This window comes from Haliotis rufescens, unplaced genomic scaffold (genome assembly GCF_023055435.1).
Source record: "Haliotis rufescens isolate VD_foot unplaced genomic scaffold, xgHalRufe1.0.p SCAF_78, whole genome shotgun sequence".
NCBI lineage: Eukaryota > Metazoa > Mollusca > Gastropoda > Lepetellida > Haliotidae > Haliotis > Haliotis rufescens.
In genome coordinates this window covers 356,104-376,335 of record NW_025964370.1, presented here as the reverse complement: position 1 = coordinate 376,335, position 20,232 = coordinate 356,104, and the positions used below count along the sequence as shown (strand labels likewise).

The following is a 20,232-nucleotide window of genomic DNA, read 5'->3' as shown; positions in this document are numbered from 1 at the left end:
CTATGACTGGTGACAAGCTGCCATCTGAAACTCTGATACGTGTGTTATCTGTCTATAACCGGTGACCAACAGCCAACTGAAACTCTGATACGTATGTTATCTGTCTATGACTGGTGACAAGCTGCCATCTGAAACTCTGATACGTATGTTATCTGTCTATGACCGGTGACAAGCTGCCATCTGAAACTCTGATACGTTTGTTATCGTTCTATGACCGGTGACCAACAGCTGTCTGAAACTCTGATACGTGTGTTATCGGTCTATGACCGGTGACCAACAGCTGTCTGAAACTCTGATACGTGTGTTATCGGTCTATGACTGGTGACAAACTGCCATCTGAAACTCTGATACGTTTGTTATCGGTCTATGACAGGTGACAAACTGCCATCTGAAACTCTGATATGTTTGTTATCGTTCTATGACCGGTGACAAACTGCCATCTGAAACTCTGATACGTTTGTTATCGTTCTATGACCGGTGACAAACTGCCATCTGAAACTCTGATACGTATGTTATCGTTCTATGACCGGTGACAAACTGCCATCTGAAACTCTGATACGTTTGTTATCGTTCTATGACCGGTGACAAACTGCCATCTGAAACTCTGATACGTATGTTATCGTTCTATGACCGGTGACAAACTGCCATCTGAAACTCTGATACGTTTGTTATCGTTCTATGACCGGTGACAAACTGCCATCTGAAACTCTGATACGTATGTTATCATTCTATGACCGGTGACAAACTGCCATCTGAAACTCTGATACGTATGTTATCGTTCTATGACCGGTGACAAACTGCCATCTGAAACTCTGATACGTATGTTATCGTTCTATGACCGGTGACAAACTGCCATCTGAAACTCTGATACGTATGTTATCGTTCTATGACCGGTGACCGACAGCCGTCTGAAACTCTGATATGTTTGTTATCGTTCTATGACTGGTGACAAACTGCCATCTGAAACTCTGATACGTATGTTATCGTTCTATGACCGGTGACGAACTGCCATCTGAAACTCTGATACGTTTGTTATCGTTCTATGACCGGTGACAAACTGCCATCTGAAACTCTGATACGTTTGTTATCGTTCTATGACCGGTGACCGACAGCCGTCTGAAACTCTGATACGTTTGTTATCGTTCTATGACCGGTGACAAACTGCCATCTGAAACTCTGATACGTTTGTTATCGTTCTATGACCGGTGACAAACTGCCATCTGAAACTCTGATACGTATGTTATCGTTCTATGACCGGTGACAAACTGCCATCTGAAACTCTGATACGTTTGTTATCGTTCTATGACCGGTGTCAAACTGCCATCTGAAACTCTGATACGTATGTTATCGTTCTATGACCGGTGACAAACTGCCATCTGAAACTCTGATACGTTTGTTATCGTTCTATGACCGGTGACAAACTGCCATCTGAAACTCTGATACGTATGTTATCGTTCTATGACCGGTGACCGACAGCCGTCTGAAACTCTGATATGTATGCAAATTAGCCATAACATTACACAGCAGCTTGGTTGACAGTTTTCGGCAGGGCATTACTCGGATAACGTGCAAGCAGTTTTGGTATAAATAAGTTGTAGCTAAAGTGTTGGTTATTTCTCATATTTGTGGAATTATTTCTTGTTAGTGTTCATGATTGTGGAGCTATTTCTTGTTAGTGTTCTTAATTGTGGAGCTACTTTTGGCAGTACACATTTATTTCCAATATGTGGCATCGTTCCGTTATTTGTTTATTTGGTGTTTGGCAGGTAGCATCTTTGAAACACATCTGTCCCAGTGTTTACACTACTAGATGCTCAGAGTGATGTTACTGTAGTAGACATGGCGTTCAATAAGCTATGTGTTAATAGGCTTGTGTTATGACTCTGTGTTTTTCCTGTGTTTAGACGCGTGGCTCCATCCCCCTGTTCTGGAGCCAGAAACCCAACCTGAAGCGGATGCCCCTGCCAGTCATCAACAGTGCCACTAATCATGTAAGGCCGTCCTTCCTGTGAATACCTGACCTCTGTTACATCATAGCCATAATTTCCTGTTTGGGCTTTCATCACACTATAAAATCTTTTAGATTTTCAACAGATGTCTCTTCACTGCCGGGGCGGTTGGGTAGCCTAGTGGTTAAAGCGTTCGCTTGTCACGCCGAAGACCCGACAGGGGTACAATGTGTGAAGCCCATTTCTGGTGTTCCCCACCATGATATTGCTGGAATATTGCTAAAAGCGGCGTAAAAACCATACTCACTCACTCACTCACTCACTCACTCACTCACTCACTCACTCACTGCCAACTCATCTAATTTGTTTTTCCTATGTGTGCTGGTGTCATCAGTAAAACAGTTGATCACTACTCAGCACAAGTTACGTGTTCTTGCTGTAAAGTCAAGATCTTGTAAACATAAAGATACAGACTGATCCGTGAAGGTCCAGGTTAGAATAGGTCTTCAGCAACCCATGCCTGTCCCCCGTGAAGATCTGGGGTAGAATAGGTCTTCAGCAACCCATGCTTGTCCCCCTTGAAGATCTGGGGTAGAATATGTCTTCAGCAACCCATGCTTGTCCCCCATGAAGATCTGGGTAGAATAGGTCTTCAGCAACCCATGCTTGTCCCCCGTGAAGGTCCAGGGTAGAATAGGTCTTCAGCAACCCATGCTTGTCTTCAGCAACCCATGCTTGTCCCCCGTGAAGATCTGGGGTAGAATAGGTCTTCAGCAACCCATGCTTGTCCCCCGTGAAGATCTGGGGTAGAATAGGTCTTCAGCAACCCACGCTTGTCCCCCGTGAAGGTCCAGGGTAGAATAGGTCTTCAGTAACCCATGCTTGTCTTCAGCAACCCATGCTTGTCCCCCGTGAAGATCTGGGGTAGAATAGGTCTTCAGTAATCCATGCTTGTCCCCCGTGAAGGTCCGGGGTAGAATAGGTCTTCAGCAACCCATGCTTGTCCCCCGATAAGGTCGGGGGTAGAATAGGTCTTCAGTAACCCGTGCTTGTCCCCCGATAAGGTCCGGGGTAGAATAGGTCTTCAGCAACCCATGCTTGTCCCCCGATAAGGTCCGGGGTAGAATAGGTCTTCAGCAACCCATGCTTGTCCCCCGATAAGGTCCGGGGTAGAATAGGTCTTCAGCAACCCATGATTGTCCCCCGTGAAGGTCCAGGGTAGAATAGGTCTTCAGCAACCCATGCTTGTCGTAAGAGGTGACTATGCAACGAACGGGATCGGATGGTCAGACTTGCTGACCTAGTTGATGCATGTCATCGTATCACAATTGCCTGTGTCCAGGTTCATGATGTCAATCAATGAATTGTCTGGTCCAGACACTCTTATTTACAGTCTGCCGTCCTATAGCTGGAATATTGCTGAGTGCGGCATTAAACAAAAAAAAAAAAAAAAAAACTAGGTCCAGACAATCTTCCTTGCTGACACTGGTAGATCGAGGGAGTGTTAAGAACATAAACAGTAGTTGGTGCCACACATCCTTGATGTTAAAAGTGCAACAAAAATAACATGTATGTGTGCCCAATCAAATAACATGTCTACGTGCCCCACCAAATAACGTCTACGTGCCCCACCAAATAACATGTCTCAAGCCTGAACAAGACAAGGTCCACTTCCTGCGGTCTCAAAAGTCTCAAAAGTTGAAAAGTTGGACAAGTTCGCCATGTCTGGGACTGAGATCGTCTATTAAAATATTGCATCATCTCCTACGAAGGCAGGGTGTCTCCATGGATTGGGTTTTCGGCGACAGACACTGAGGCGTCAAGAGGTGGATGCCAGGGATGCTGTTTCTCCTTCAGTGGACAAATCTCATTGCCCCTCCCACCCACAACAGGAGTTTATGTCTGTGATGTAACAGGGCTAGTATTCTGAGAATTACACGTAATGATAACTATTGTTTGATATTTACAAGAAAATTGATTTTCAGGTCTGAAGCTACATTTGTCGGGTGAAGCCTTAACCCTGTGGGGATTTGTTGGTCACAATGGTTGCTACATAGGGATAGACACGCTGAGCCACAGTTGGGAAGTCTGTTTGCGAGTTTTCAACACAAACTGTGTCAAATAGGCATGTTTCTTGAACTTGTTATAAAGCTACAGATAAGCAGCGTATTTGCGTAAAATACCCCCCAAAATATTCCAAACCCAATTACTTCAATTAACTTGCATACAGAAACGCATTCTTCAAATGAAAAACTCAAATGTATAAAAACAGCTTACGTAAATACCCAATGAAGCTTTTTCAGCCTAGTACAAAGGAGCTAATTTCCTAAACATAATTACGAGCTAATTTACTAGCCTAAATATTCCAATCAGTTATAAATACATCTAAATCATTAATTCATTTTTTTAAATCTTAAAATGTTCACTAATTTTGGGAAAATCCCAATAGAGTGATGAATAGATGAGTGAAAAAATATTTGTTACCCAATGAAAAATGTAATAACCCAATTAAAACTGAGTAAAAACTCAATTGCTCAAAATGTTATCTGGAGCTCTGTTGTTCATTTCAAATGATGACTTTCAAATATTGATCCAGTTCCGTCATGTTTTAGATGGATGGCTTCCAGCGGCACTTTGACGATCAGATTTACAACTATGGGAAACAAGTTCTCATTAATCTCGTAAGTGATTCCTGCACATCGACAACATGGCCATATGTAACCAATACAACGCTCTACACTTATGGATGTTTTTGTACACACACAAAAAAACTTTAACATTTTGCTAGGGGTATTAAAATGGACATTGTCCATCCGTCTGTCTGTGCAAGATGTTGTTTCCTGAGCAGATTGTGAAAAACATACAATAATTTTTCACCAAACTTGGCACATGGATAGGTCTAGTGGTGAACTGGTGCCTTTTGATAGTTTGGGTTTTTTAACAAAAATATTTTTTGACTTTATATGGGAACAAACTCTGACTTAGGCTGAAAATGGCGGTAGTGCTCATTTCTGGAGCAAATCTTGAACACCGTACAATATTTCTTCACCAAAGTTGGCACATAGATACACCTAGCGCTGAACTGGAGCCTTTTCGTAGTTTTGGATTTTTAAAAAAATTATCATCTGTGAACAGTGGCCCCATGGCTCTCTATCCACATGAACTAGGTGTAGTCTGGGGCGGGATCACCAGCACCAGGAAAGTAGATTTTGGCCTTCATGTTTTGACTTTTTTCAGGTTAACCAGAAAGGCTATGAGCTTCAGATGGAACAAGCTTTCGCCCAGACAGTGGTCAACTCCCAGAACTCTAACATCAGGTATACCGACAGCATCTGTCACACATGCAGATACAATATGACAATCAAGTTCACCAATAGCGTCTCTGTCACCTGGTATATACAGCTCTATCATGGGCGGATACAGCTTTTTTGAAAAGGGGGGGTGCACAATTAAGATCTATTTATTGTCTTTGGTGGTAATTTATACAGAAATAAAGATTTTTTTCGAAATAAAAAGGGGTGGTGCGCACCCCCGCACCCCCCCTCTGTATCCGCCCATGTCTATGATTGTGGGTTCGAAACCCGGTTCACACCGATTATGTTTCTAGGTTTTTCAGCAACCTACCCGTGCTCGTGGGTTTCACCAAAGTGGTAAACGTCTGAGGCCTGCATCACTTTGGCATTCCTCCCACATTAAGCTGACACACCGAGAATAACTGGAATACTGTTCAAAGTGGTGTTAAACCAAAATCTCTCACTCACTCACTCACTCTGAATACAGATACGAGTCTTTTGACTTCCACAAGGAGTGCAGCAAGATGCGATGGGACCGCCTGTCCATACTCACAGACAAGCTGGCTGAGGAGAGGAGACAGTTTGGGTAGGTGTCCGACATTGTGCCCTGATATAATAATTTATTGTGGCGAGAAAAGGTTGATCTGAAATACTTTACTAAATGTTTAACCATTCAAAACACCTTCAAAGTTTTTAAGATACGCAATATGTACAGCCAATCAGTCAGACTTTTTCTCGAATGATGAAGTTTAAGATCATAGATGATGACCTATCACTTCAAGTATTCCTATCATAGTTCAGTACCACTCTTTAGATATTCTTGAAACCTCAGATGTGAGGTGTTTGCTGTTTCCTTGTGGCAGGTACTTCATGCATGGGAAGGACGGTAGTGTGGTGTCGTCACAACAGGGTGTATTCAGAACCAACTGCATGGACTGTTTGGACCGCACCAACGTTGTCCAGAGTCTTCTGGCTAAAGATAACCTACTTGACCAGCTCCAGGTAGGTCCCAATTCCTGCAGCTGATTGACACTGCTTGCAGCTAGGGGACACTGTGCTTGCAGCTGGTTGACACTGCTTGCAGCTAGGGGACACTGTGCTTGCAGCTGGTTGACACTGCTTGCAGCTAGGGGACACTGTGCTTGCAGCTAGGGGACACTGTGCTTGCAGTTGGTTGACGCCGTGCTTGCAGCCTGTTGACACTGCTTGCAGCTGGTTAACACTGCTTGCAACTGGTTGAAACTGCTTGCAGCTAGGGGACCCTGTGCTTGCAGCTGGTTGACACTGCTTGCAGCTAGGGGACACTGTGCTTGCAGTTGGTTGACGCCATGCTTGCAGCCTGTTGACACTGCTTGCAGCTGGTTAACACTGCTTGCAACTGGTTGAAACTGCTTGCAGCTAGGGGACACTGTGCTTGCAGCTGGTTGACACTGCTTGCAGCTAGGGGACACTGTGCTTGCAGTTGGTTGACGCCATGCTTGCAGCCTGTTGACACTGCTTGCAGCTGGTTAACACTGCTTGCAACTGGTTGAAACTGCTTGCAGCTAGGGGACCCTGCTTGCAGCTGGTTGACACTGCTTGCAGCTAGGGGACACTGTGCTTGCAGCTGGTTGACACTGCTTGCAGCTAGGGGACACTGTGCTTGCAGCTGGTTGACACTGCTTGCAGCTAGGGGACACTGTGCTTGCAGCTGGTTGACACTGCTTGCAGCTAGGGGACACTGTGCTTGCAGCTGGTTGACGCCATGCTTGCAGCCTGTTGACACTGCTTGCAGCTGGTTAACACTGCTTGCAACTGGTTGAAACTGCTTGCAGCTGGTTGACACTGCTTGCAACTGGTTGAAACTGCTTGCAGCTAGGGGACACTGTGCTTGCAGCTGGTTGATGCCATGCTTGCAGCCTGTTGACACTGCTTGCAGCTGGTTAACACTGCTTGCAACTGGTTGAAACTGCTTGCAGCTGGTTGACACTGCTTGAAACTGGTTAAAACTGCTTGCAGCTGGTTGACACTGCTTGCAGCTAGGGGACACTGTGCTTGCAGCTGGTTGACACTGCTTGCAGCTAGGGGACACTGCTTGCAGCTGGTTGACACTGCTTGCAACTGGTTGACACTGCCTACAGCTGGTTGACACTGCTTACAGCTGGTTGACACTGCCTACAGCTGGTTAACACTGCTTATAACTGGTTGACACTGCTTGCAGCCTGTTGGCACTGCTTGCAGCTAGGGGACACTGTGCTTGCAGCTGGTTGACACTACTTGCAGCTGGTTAACACTGTTTACAACTGGTTGACACTGCTTGCAGCCTGTTGACACTGCTTGCAGCTAGGGGACACTGTTCTTGCAGCTAGTAGACACTGCTTGCAGCTAGGTGACTCTGTACTTGCAGCTGGTTGACACTACTTGCAGCTAGGGGACACTGTGCTTGCAGCTGGTTGACACTACTTGCAGCTGGTTAACACTGTGCTTGTGGTGGGTCCCTGTTAGACATTAAAAGTGAACGTGCCTGTCATTCTACAAAGGAAAGCATTAGAATCTGTGTAGAATCTGTCCGTGTTTGGTTTCAGAGACTGGGAGTCCTTGCACAGGGAGCACGGGTCCCGGAGAAGTGTCAGTTCGACACAGTCTTCAAGAATGGTAGGTGATCTGTTACTAGGACGTTGCATAACAAGCCTCTGATGATTGTATTGAGGTGGAACACAACATTGCTACAAAATATTTCTGATGTCCAAAAGCAGTTACCCAATGGGACTGAAGCCAGCAAGAGTAGAAGGTGATGATAACATCCTGACGTAGTTTTCTCCCTTGTTGCAGTGTGGGCCGACAATGCAGACACTCTCTCCAAGCAGTATGCCGGAACTGGTGCCTTGAAGACAGACTTCACAAGGTAAGAAGAAGCACTAGAGTTAGGAACAAGGCTTGTTGAACTCAGGCAACATGCTTAACACTTTGTTAACTTTCTGTTAACTGACGAAAAAACAATGACTGTTAATAGAATACCGTGTATGGTGTTGTCACCTGATGCTTGTGTTTCTGCTGCTAGGACAGGGAGGAGGACCAAGATGGGGCTGATGATGGATGGCTGGAACTCCCTCATCAGGTACTTCCGCAACAACTTCCAGGACGGTTTCCGACAGGTGAGATCTGAAGTAGGACTCATCATACAGGCTTTCACAAGAAGCACAGTTCATGCATAATTACATTAAGTAATACGTTACCACTGTTATACCGAGGCTGTTGTCCCCCACAACTGCTCTTATAGCGAAATCTTCCACAGAGATCTCAATTACCTCATGCAGCACGTGCGTAGCCACCTAGCTGCCATGTGACACCCTTCACTCTTGTCTCTTCGCTTGCCTTTGCAAGACGTATCCATAGACTGCTCTGTGTTCTACCAGCCTCCTGCTATCCTTGGTGATATTTATTACTGTTTCTTCGTCCTAAGTAAACTGTAATATACGGGGGCGTTCGTTATACGGCGCTTAGAAAATTTTCCCGCCTAAATTTTCGCGCCTTTTTTCGCTACTAACGGGGGTGTGGCGGCGGCACTTTGTATTTTCCGTCTATCTTTAGTGGTATATTGTGGGGTGTTTTTTTGCATCACCTATTATGATATATATATATATCTCTATAATATATGTATTTTATGTATTCACTATTATGGTTTGTTTTTCTTCGGAAAATCTACGTTTGTGAATATGTTTGGTGTGTGTGTTGTAACCATGTTTTGCTTTTTGTTCAAAGAACAATGTCTGACATGGAATTGGATTTGTCCAGCACCCTGACTACTCCTGCTGCCAGGCGCTGCGGCGCTTGTAAGAAGTTTTTGTCGTCCCGGGATCCCCACGATCGATGCCCGCGGTGCCGGGTCCCTTGCGAGGACACCCGGTGCACCCTGTGCGAGGGTCTGGGGCCTGAGGATTTTGCGCGATACAGGCGCTACGTGCGTTCTGCTATCACCCCTGAGGTGGCCGGTTCATCCGGTCGGGCGCCCATTGCGGGCACTACCTCCTAGGCGGCGGATCCCTTGGCGGCCCTTGGGCTGTCCGGGGATTCCGTCGCGGCTTTGTTGTCGCAATTGGTGGACTCCAAACTGGCGGCCTTATCTCAGGATAAGGCCCTGGTTGTTCCGTCCCCGGCCCCTTTGGTGGCGGTGCGGGTTCGGACGCGGGGTCTACGGGTACGGCGGCGGCTACCGTAGTCACCGGTCCTTCCCCTGAGCCGATACTCCCGTTATCGACTAAGGACCGCGTGGCCATGGTGTATGACCTCTTTGAGGACATGCCACGGCCCCAGCCGGAACCCCTGGGGAATCCACGGCTCGGTGGGTTCCTCCGAGGTTTTCGACGAGTTCGCCGATCAAGCCGTCTCTGGAGAAAGCCTTCGCGGCGGCCTCCGGTCGGGGACTCCCGCTACCTCCTCCATCGTGGAGAAAGGGTTCGTTCCCGGTGCATGACTTGGCCTTCCCGGAATCAAGTCCCACCGCGGAGGCCCATGTGGAGAGGTTGGGTGTCCGTGCCCCCCATGCTGCTACAGTCACTCAAGCGACTTTACAGCAGATGGACAACCTCTCTCAGCACTCCATGCTCGCTATGTCACATGGCGACACCTACTTGGCGGCGGCGGCCAGTCTGGTCGGAGGTTCCCCCACGGACCGAGACCAGCGCATTTACAACTGTTTGATCGGTTTGAATGCAACCCTTGAGTACGTTGCCGGGGCTTCGGCCTTTCTTTCCGGCACATGCCATTTTTTGAGGAGGCAAGCGTACCTTGCCTCTTCTGGGTTGGACTCCGCCAACCCGCCAATCCGCCAATCGGATCCCTGGTGTTCTAAAAGAACAGCAGTCTGCTTCGTCTGCCACGGCTTCGCAGCATACGTTGGATCTGGTTGGGTCTCTGCACAGACGCCTGGGTGGTGCCCCTAAACGGAGCGCCCCTCAGGATGCTGTGGCCGGGAAGTCCAAGGGGTCGGTGTCTTCTTCCTCCGGGAAGAGGTCCCGCTCTGAGGGCCCCGGTAAGGGCAACCTGCCGCCCTTTCGGGGTTGTCTCCAACTCCGCCCGCTGCAACGGTTTCTAATCCAGTTGTTAGCACAGGAGGAGAACAGTGCGACCGTCGCCCTCCCGGATCGGCTCCGACCGCATCTGGAGTGGTGGACGGTCCCTTGCAACGTCTTATCAGGTGTCTCTATGCGGCCCTTCCGCGCCACGTTGAACCTGTATACAGACGCCTCTCTAGTGGGCTGGGGCGCCCATCTAGAGGGGGAGGGGAGCTCGGGGCTGTGGTGCGTAGACGAACAAGGTTTTCACATCAATTGCCTCGAGTTCAAGGCAGTGATAAACGCAGTCAATCACTGGAAGCATCGTCTCGTCGACGCCCGGCTCATGCTGGCGACCGACAACACGACGGTAGTGTCCTATGTGAACAAACTGGGGGGAACCCACAGTCACTCGCTACTCGATCTCGCGTTCAAGTTTTACGCTCTGGTGGACCGTGTCCCGTGCCAGGTACGCGCCCGTCACATCCCAGGTGTGCGGAACGTACTGGCCGACGCTCTATCGAGGCCTCGGGATCCGAGCCCCATGGAGTGGATGCTAAACCCAGTGGTGTTTCAGTGGCTGTGCGAACGTTTGGGTCGTCCGATGGCAACCAGGTTCAACAATCAACTCCCGTTGTTTGTATCACCAGTCCCGGACCCGAGGGCCATCGATCACGATGCTCTCGCGTTAGACTGGACGGGCATGGACGCTTATGCTTACCCGCCGACGGCGTTAATACCACTCATTCTAAGCCGGCTCTGAGGAGTTCGCTGTCGAATGTTACTGATCGCGCCCATGTGGCCGAACAGATTGTGGTATCCCGACTTGCTGGCCCAGGCCATGCAGTCGCCACTTCCACTGCCTGTGAGACCGGATCTGCTGATCCACCCTCACACCCGTCAGCTTCATCCAAACGCAGGGCAGTTCAATCTGCACGCGTGGATGTTGTCACCGAGCGTCTGAGGAGTAAAGGTTTTTCTCGTTGGGCGTCTCGGGCATAGGTTAGTATGCATCGTGATTCTACCCAGAAGGTGTACATAATGCACGTTGGGCTATTTTCACGAAGTGGTGTTGCAAACATCACATTCATTCGCCAGATAGGGGGAATCTGTGCAGGATATTGCTCGTTTCATGTCTCACTTACGAGGGACCCGGAAACTCTCCGGGAGTTCCATTGCCAACTATGTCTCGTCCGTTGCTATGGTACGGGACGTTGCTATGGGTACCAGTCTCTCAAAAGAGCCGGTGATTCGGGGTATTATCAAGGGTTTCAAACAGCAAGATCTTAAAAAGGGCCGCCTTCGGGCACCGGCCTGGGAGCTCTCCTTAGTGTTACAATCACTTACGGAGGCTCCGTATGAACCCTTGGGTAGTGCTTCGTTCCGACATGTGACTTGGAAAATAGCATTTCTTCTCTCCTTTGCCACAGCGGCACGAGTGTCGGAAATACACGCACTCGATGTCACCAAAGTACGATTCAATAGGGGTGACGAAGGAGCGGTCCGCCTGGGCTTGCTCATGGGCTTCGTCGCTAAGAATCAGAAATTTGGCCAAACGGAGAGAGAATTCTCTGTAAGATCCCTCAAAGAAATCTTACCTCCTGCTGATACCGAGGACAGATCGCTGTGTCCGGTTAGGGCCCTTAAGTATTATCTTAAGGCTTCGAATGAATGCAGACAAGGGCGTGACCGTCTGTTCATATCGTGTAACCCTAATCGCACGGTTGACATAACTCGGAACTCGATTGCGTTATGGCTTCGTTCTGTCATCAATCTGGCGTACCGGTCTCGGGGGTTACCAGCTAGCGGCAACATTTGCCCTACACTCCAATATATCTGTTCACAGAATATTGCGGGGTTGTTACTGGCGTTTTTGCCAATCATTACCTCAGACGGGTCTCTGATGAAGACGTGGAGGGTGTGCACCGTCTTGGGCCGCTGATCGCGGCACAAGCGGTCATCTAATGGGTGTGCCCGGCGCTATTCCGAACTCCTCAGGCTTCAGACCTTGCACGGTGGTCAATCTGGGTCTACTCCAGCGTTCCCACAGCCGTGGGTACGGGAGTGGGGGTCCCACAAGCCAGCGCGCTCATCCACAGCTGAGTGCGGCCTTCTGTGTGTTTCTTTATTTGGATTTGACAATTATTAACCTAATTGTCTGTCGTGTATTGCAACCTTGTAATGCATGCTTTCCAATATTGAATTTAGGTCACGCGCCTATTACACACGCTTAAGTAGGCTTGTTCTCGGGATATACGGTCCGAATGAAATTAATTTCCCTCTTTTCGACTGTTTAACCTGATCTAAGATTTAGCTCACACGGATACTGTGTTCTCATCCGCTGCGGCGATGAAATACCTATCCAGTGGGGCCGTTTGGAGTCACCAATCGTTTTGGCAATGACGATTGAGCCTTACGGTATGAGCTTGACAGTGCTTTGGTATCCCTATATGGTAACGCCAAGCTGGGAGCATGCGCATCGAGTGCTTCCGCCTTGTTGGTTACTTCCGCTGGTTGGAAGGAACGCTAGCAGTCAGGTTTCGGGTTGTAGGTGCTCCCCACCGCCTACTGTGGTAGTCAGCCTCGGTATAACAGTGGTAACGTATTAGTTAATGTAATTTGTAGAATTTTCCTATTCGGAATATTCTATAAGTAATACGTTACCACTGGGCTGCTGCCCGCCCGTCCGTCCCCCGAGCACTTGCTCTCGCAAGAGACAAGAGTGAAGGGTGTCACATGGCAGCTAGGTGGCTACGCACGTGCTGCATGACGTAATTGAGATCTCTGTGGAAGATTTCGCTATAAGAGCAGTTGAGGGGGACAACAGCCTCGGTATAACAGTATTCCGAATAGGAAAATTCTACAAATTTTCTACAATTTTTGTCCAAAATACTCCGAATATTTGGATCTCACGTGGTACTCGTCAGTCCATCTGTCAGCGTAATCAACTTGTGAGCTTTGTGTGTATGTTTGTGACTGTGAGGTTCAACTTAGTTTAGTTTTTTGAAATTTGAATTTCAATATGGCCACCAGGTAGCCACCATCTTTGATCATGAAATTGGAATCTTCTTCTCAAATGCATCCAAGGCCTGAAACGTGAGGTGGGTGAGATAGTCACCAAGGTTGTTCAAGGCATCTTGATCAGAAATCAAATATGGTTGCCGGTAGCAGTGGAAAAAGACAAAAAATCATTAACTTCATCTGTCGTAAACATTTTCCACATGGAAATCACGTGACCAATCAAGTATAGGTGTGATGATGATGATGATGATGATGATGATTTGTTTGTGTACTGGAATTGTATTGTGTGTGATTGTGCTCTAGTAACGATCGATGTGATGATGGTGTGATGGTGTTGCAGGATGCCATTGATTTGTTCCTGGGCAACTACCAAGTGGAGGAGACAGAGGGCCTGACCACACCCTCCCCCCTCACGGTGGAGCGGGACTGGAAGTTTTATGCTGTAAGTTGTGACTAACATTGTGTTCCACCTTCAAACACCAGGCATGTTGCCACCATTAGGTGAAACTGTGTGCCTGATAAGGAATGTAGCTGACAGCAATACTGGCATCAAGCAAGATGGGGGCTGATGTAGTTGGTAGTGGACAGCAATACTGGCAGTCAGGCAAGATGGGGGCTGATGTAGTTAGTAGTGGACAGCAATACTGGCAGCCAGGCAAGATAGGGGCTGATGTAGATAGTAGTGGACAGCAATACTGGCAGCCAGGCAAGGTGGGGGCTGATGTAGTTAGTAGTGGACAGCAATACTGGCAGCCAGGCAAGATGGGGGCTGATGTAGATAGTAGTGGACAGCAATACTGGCAGCCAGGCAAGATAGGGGCTGATGTAGATAGTAGTGGACAGCAATACTGGCAGTCAGGCAAGATAGGGGCTGATGTAGATAGTAGTGGACAGCAATACTGGCAGCCAGGCAAGATGGGGGCTGATGTAGTTGGTAGTGTACAGCAATACTGGCAGCCAGCAAGATGGGGTCTGATGTAGTTAGAGGTGGACAGCAATACTGGCAGTCAGGCAAGATGGGGGCTGATGTAGTTGGTAGTGTACAGCAATACTGGCAGCCAGCAAGATGGGGGCTGATGTAGATAGTAGTGGACAGCAATACTGGCAGCCAGGCAAGGTGGGGGCTGATGTAGTTAGTAGTGGACAGCAATACTGGCAGCCAGGCAAGATGGGGGCTGATGTAGTTGGTAGTGTACAGCAATACTGGCAGTCAGGCAAGATGGGGGCTGATGTAGATAGTAGTGGACAGCAGTACTGTCAGTCAGGCAAGATGGGGGCTGATGTAGTCAGAGTTAAGAGCAGTAGGTAGGACATTGCTGTTGACTGTAGCTGCTGATGGATGTGATGTAGGTACAGGACATTGCTGTTGACTGTAACTGCTGATGGATGTGATGTTCACGAGTTCTACACCCCAGGCTAATTCCTCCTTCTTTTGTAGATACCTGTGATATTTCTGGTTGCTATGGCGATGTTTGTGATCAGCATCCTGCTGCCAGATGGTAAGTATTGCCACCAAGGTGATGTCATCAGTATACACCCCAGACCTATCACTCAGTAGCGTTTGAGTTGCATGTACCTCGAGATTAACATCAATGCCTAGTCCTTTGGTTCAACTGGGCCAGGTGGAAAGTGAAATGTGCACGAACTGTTCACTGGGACTCAAGTATGTGCAACCCACGCTTGCCGTAAGAGGCAACTATGCTTGTCAGAGGCGATTAACGAGATCGGGTGGTCAGACTCCCTGACCTGGTTGATGCATGTCATTGTATCTCAATTCCGTAGATCAATGATCATGATGTCAATCAATCACTGGATTGTGTGCTCCAGATTCAATTATTTGCAGACTGCCATCATATTGCTGGAATACTGCTAACTGCGGCATTAAAACAACTTGTGATGTATGTGTTTACTCTGTTTACAGAACACTTCAGTGAACAAGTGATGTATGTCTTTACTCTGTTTACAGAACACTTCAGTGAACAAGTGATGTATGTCTTTACTCTGTTTACAGAACACTTCAGTGAACAAGTGATGTATGTCTTTTTCTGGGGAGCTGCCTCCGCGATTGCCTTGACGGTCATGTTTGCATTCGGCAGTGAATATGTGGACCAACCCAAACTCACCCAAGTCAAGACTAAGACAGAATAGCTATATGATCGGGGAATATTCATTGTGTGATGCAGTCTTTAGGCTTTACAGTGTTGTGACGATGCTCTACTAGCGGTCACCGGATGGATATCATGCTGTTGATTGAACCCACCCTATGACGTGCGGGCATGCTTTATGTAAAACACACTTTGGTAATTCAAGATGAGAACAGCGCGGTTTTAGTAATCTGTTCTCAAAGAAATTAGTTTCATTATCATTCTTGGCATTGAACAGTCACACATTTCATTTGTTGTCGTTAATGTCCCTGGCAAAGACATTTACAAAGTCGGAGTCTTCAGCAGGCCTGAACAAAAGTGTCCGGATGAATTCATTTCCTGGGTCATGGAACAGGGGTCATGAAACAAAACATTTAGACATTTTCCTTAATTTTGTACTTTGTGGCATGGATTGAGATTTGAGAAGCGACTGTTAAACAAGTTGATGCAGGTTTACAAAGCGTATTCTGTAGTTCCTCTGTGACTGTAGTAGGACTACTGGTTGACATCTCATAGTTTCAGTCTCAGTGAACGTACTACAGATAGTACCTTTACACTCCTACATTACACCTTGAAAGTATTGAATGTGTGTCAAAGTGAAGGACACAACAGGAATCGGAACCACTGAGTCTATTGTGCTCTTCCTGTTTGTAGTCCTATCTGGGGTCAAATTGACAGATGTATTGACATTTAAACAGTGACATTCCTTTAACACAATTAAATTAATTCTGACACTTGTTGTCTGTAGTAGCCATGTTCTCCCTCAGTGTGGAGGATCTGTACCAACACACTGGAACAGCAGGTCGCTCTGACCTCCGCTGCACACAACAGACAGCAGGAACTGTAGGTCACTCCGACCTCCGCTGCACACAACAGACAGCAGGAACTGTAGGTCACTCTGACCTCCGCTGCACACAACAGACAGCAGGAACTGTAGGTCACTCCGACCTCCACGCAGATGACAGTAGAATACAAAGCCTCTCTATAGTTACTGACTTGTTGGTATGAGTATATTTCCTGTATATCTATCTGTATCAGAGGCTAGCTAGTTACTGCAGGGTACATCTACCTGTATTGGAGGCTAGCTAGTAACTGCAGGGTACATCTACCTGTATTGGAGGTTAGCTAGTTACTGCAGGATACATCTACCTGTATTGGAGGCTAGCTAGTTACTGCAGGGTACATCTACCTGTATCAGAGGCTAGCTAGTTACTGCAGGGTACATCTACCTGTATTGGAGGCTAGCTAGTTACTGCAGGGTACATCTACCTGTATTGGAGGCTAGCTAGTTACTGCAGGATACATCTACCTGTATTGGAGGCTAGCTAGTTACTGCAGGGTACATCTACCTGTATCAGAGGCTAGCTAGTTACTGCAGGGTACATCTACCTGTATTGGAGGCTAGCTAGGTACTGCAGGGTACATCTACCTGTATTGGAGGCTAGCTAGTTACTGCAGGGTAAATCTACCTGTATTGGAGGCTAGCTAGTTACTGCAGGGTACATCTACCTGTATTGGAGGCTAGCTAGTTACTGCAGGGTACATCTACCTGTATTGGAGGCTAGCTAGGTACTGCAGGGTACATCTACCTGTATTGGAGGCTAGCTAGTTACTGCAGGGTACATCTACCTGTATTGGAGGCTAGCTAGGTACTGCAGGGTACATCTACCTGTATTGGAGGCTAGCTAGGTACTGCAGGGTACATCTACCTGTATTGGAGGCTAGCTAGGTGCTGCAGGGTACATCTACCTGTATTGGAAGCTAGCTAGTTACTGCAGGGTACATCTACCTGTATTGGAGGCTAGCTAGTAAGTGCAGGGTACATCTACCTGTATTGGAGGCTAGCTAGTTACTGCAGGGTACATCTACCTGTATTGGAGGCTAGCTAGTTACTGCAGGGTACATCTACCTGTATTGGAGGCTAGCTAGTTACTGCAGGGTACATCTACCTGTATTGGATGCTAGCTAATTACTGCAGGGTACATCTACCTGTATTGGAGGCTAGCTAGTTTCTGCAGGGTACATCTACCTGTATTGGAGGCTAGCTAGGTGCTGTAGGGTACATCTACCTGTATTGGAGGCTAGCTAGTTACTGCAGGGTACATCTACCTGTATTGGATGCTAGCTAGTTACTGCAGGGTACATCTACCTGTATTGGATGCTAGCTAGTTACTGCAGGGTACATCTACCTGTATTGGAGGCTAGCTAGTTACTGCAGGGTACATCTTCCTGTATTGGATGCTAGCTAGTAAGTGCAGGGTACATCTACCTGTATTGGAGGCTAGCTAGTTACTGCAGGGTACATCTTCCTGTACTGGAGGCTAGCTAGGTGCTGTAGGGTGGTGGACTACCTGTAATGGAGGCTAGCTAGCTACTGCAGGGTACTACTACCTGTATTGGAGGCTAGCTAGTTACTGCAGGGTACATCTACCTGTATTGGAGGCTAGCTAGGTGCTGTAAGGTACATCTACCTGTACTGGAGGCTAGCTAGTTACTGCAGGATACATCTACCTGTATTGGAGGCTAGCTAGTTACTGCAGGGTACATCTACCTGTATCAGAGGCTAGCTAGTTACTGCAGGGTACATCTACCTGTATTGGAGGCTAGCTAGGTACTGCAGGGTACATCTACCTGTATTGGAGGCTAGCTAGTTACTGCAGGGTACATCTACCTGTATTGGATGCTAGCTAGTTACTGCAGGGTACATCTACCTGTATTGGATGCTAGCTAGTTACTGCAGGGTACATCTACCTGTATTGGAGGCTAGCTAGTTACTGCAGGGTACATCTTCCTGTATTGGATGCTAGCTAGTAAGTGCAGGGTACATCTACCTGTATTGGAGGCTAGCTAGTTACTGCAGGGTACATCTTCCTGTACTGGAGGCTAGCTAGGTGCTGTAGGGTGGTGGACTACCTGTAATGGAGGCTAGCTAGGTACTGCAGGGTACTACTACCTGTATTGGAGGCTAGCTAGTTACTGCAGGGTACATCTACCTGTATTGGAGGCTAGCTAGGTGCTGTAAGGTACATCTACCTGTACTGGAGGCTAGCTAGGTGCTGTAGGGTGGTGGACTACCTGATCCTCGTCTGTGTCCAGGGCTTACATCTGCATCAAGTCACAGTGGACAGACACATGTATATATATATATTTATTATGTCTTGGGCTCAGGATTTTATCTTAACCTTGACTGAGATATGGTTTAATTTATCTGTATTATTTAGCACATGCAGCTAGCATGACTGATCAACTAGATGGTTAATAAGGCTAAATTGGTGATGGTATAGTCAGTAGTTTGTACTGAGTGGAAAGACCTGCATAGTTCAGGGACTGGGGGAGGTGGTCAGAAGAGCCTCATAATTTTGATGAAGATTTTCCAAGACAATGTTGCATCAGTTGGTAACAATGGCTGCAGCTGAAGATGACTCCTGCCTTATATAGTCTTTTTTGACTCATCATAACAATTTATACTTAATTACTGTGTTATGTTATGAAAACGGATTAAAAGTTTGCAAGAATTTATGCCCGAGTCTTGTCCCCAGTTCAGCAATTGTTGAATAACGTGGATCTCCTAGTCAGAGGTGTAGTGACTGTGGGTGTCAGGAGTCTCCATCCATCCATACACCCACCCATGTATTGGTTTATGTTTAATTCTGTATCCATTTAGAAAACCTATGTCTACCTATTTGCAGTAACACAGCCGGAAATCTTCTAGACTGTTGAGTTGCAGGAACACAAAACATAGTATATCAGGTTGTCTTGCAAGTATATCATGTTGACCATAAACTGTTGATAGCGTGACCTTCACGGGTTGACCTTGTGTCGGCCAGGCTACGTGGAACATATAGCCTTTTACGCACAAACTGGACAATGTGGAATGTTGCTGGGTGTACCGTGACATCCCGTGTGTAAGTAGGTTGAAGTGTTCAGGCGACAGTTCAGCACAATCAAGTTGACTGTAAATATATTGTAGGAGCTTGTACAAAGTGTAAATGCCTTCATTATGTCATATTTTCACCCAATAAACACAATGAATATATCATATGTATGTCTTGTCTTTCTGGTAGTTTCTCAACATATGGCGATTGCTTGATTGTCCAACCCCAATGCTGGGGATCATACTCCTACTTTCCCTGGGTGAATAGAAATCATTCAACTGACTACATGTGGCTACCACCAGATGGACAAGTCCCATCAGGCAAAGGTACCTAGTCGCTGTGTCCATCGTAATCGTGAACAGTGATATGGGGGCTTATTGATGGATGTGAGCTAATTTTCAAGGCCAAAAAAAACCTGGTGTTTATCATCATAGCCTAATTCCAATCTAAACAACCCCAGGGTCATTGTCTTGGATAACGCCAGTTGTCATAGTGTCTGGGAACCAGATACTGTCACGCCAACCATAAGTAGTCTGAAGGAGACCATACAGGAATACCTGACGTCATGCAGTGTCGACTTCAGACCATCTGAACGGAAGTTCAACTCAGAGATAATTCGCCTAAATATGAAAGAAAGTACAAGACACATGTCCTGGCGGTACAATATGGTCACGTTGTCTTACATATGCCAGTCAGACATTGTGAGCTCAACCCTATTGATCTTATCTGGGCTAACTGTAAGGGTTCGTGGAAAGACAAGAAACCATTCAGACTCACACATGTCAAGGGGAACTTGAACCGGGATCACACCCGAGGTATGGTAAAAGGCCGAAGATCACGTTCTTCAAATATAATGTCAACACCGCCAACATTGGCCTTGTGGCATCAGTTATCATACCTTTGGGTGATAATACAGA

General features: G+C 47.1%; 1 protein-coding gene across 2 annotated transcripts in view; it reads left to right on the top strand.

Annotated features, from left to right (window-relative positions):
• LOC124121593 (phosphatidylinositol-3-phosphatase SAC1-like) overlaps window positions 1-19,481 on the top strand; it is a 49,781-nt gene extending 30,300 nt beyond the window's left edge. For both annotated transcript variants that reach the window (XM_048388725.1, XM_048388726.1), the window contains 11 exons: window positions 1,905-1,991; window positions 4,562-4,630; window positions 5,187-5,266; window positions 5,730-5,828; window positions 6,106-6,244; window positions 7,807-7,876; window positions 8,054-8,126; window positions 8,283-8,376; window positions 13,637-13,738; window positions 14,735-14,795; window positions 15,308-19,481. In XM_048388725.1, the coding sequence (XP_048244682.1) occupies window positions 1,905-1,991; window positions 4,562-4,630; window positions 5,187-5,266; window positions 5,730-5,828; window positions 6,106-6,244; window positions 7,807-7,876; window positions 8,054-8,126; window positions 8,283-8,376; window positions 13,637-13,738; window positions 14,735-14,795; window positions 15,308-15,444 (1,011 nt within the window). In that variant the 3' untranslated portion in view covers window positions 15,445-19,481. The remainder of the gene's footprint in view (window positions 1-1,904; window positions 1,992-4,561; window positions 4,631-5,186; window positions 5,267-5,729; window positions 5,829-6,105; window positions 6,245-7,806; window positions 7,877-8,053; window positions 8,127-8,282; window positions 8,377-13,636; window positions 13,739-14,734; window positions 14,796-15,307) is intronic.
• The last annotated feature ends 751 nt before the right edge of the window (window positions 19,482-20,232 follow it).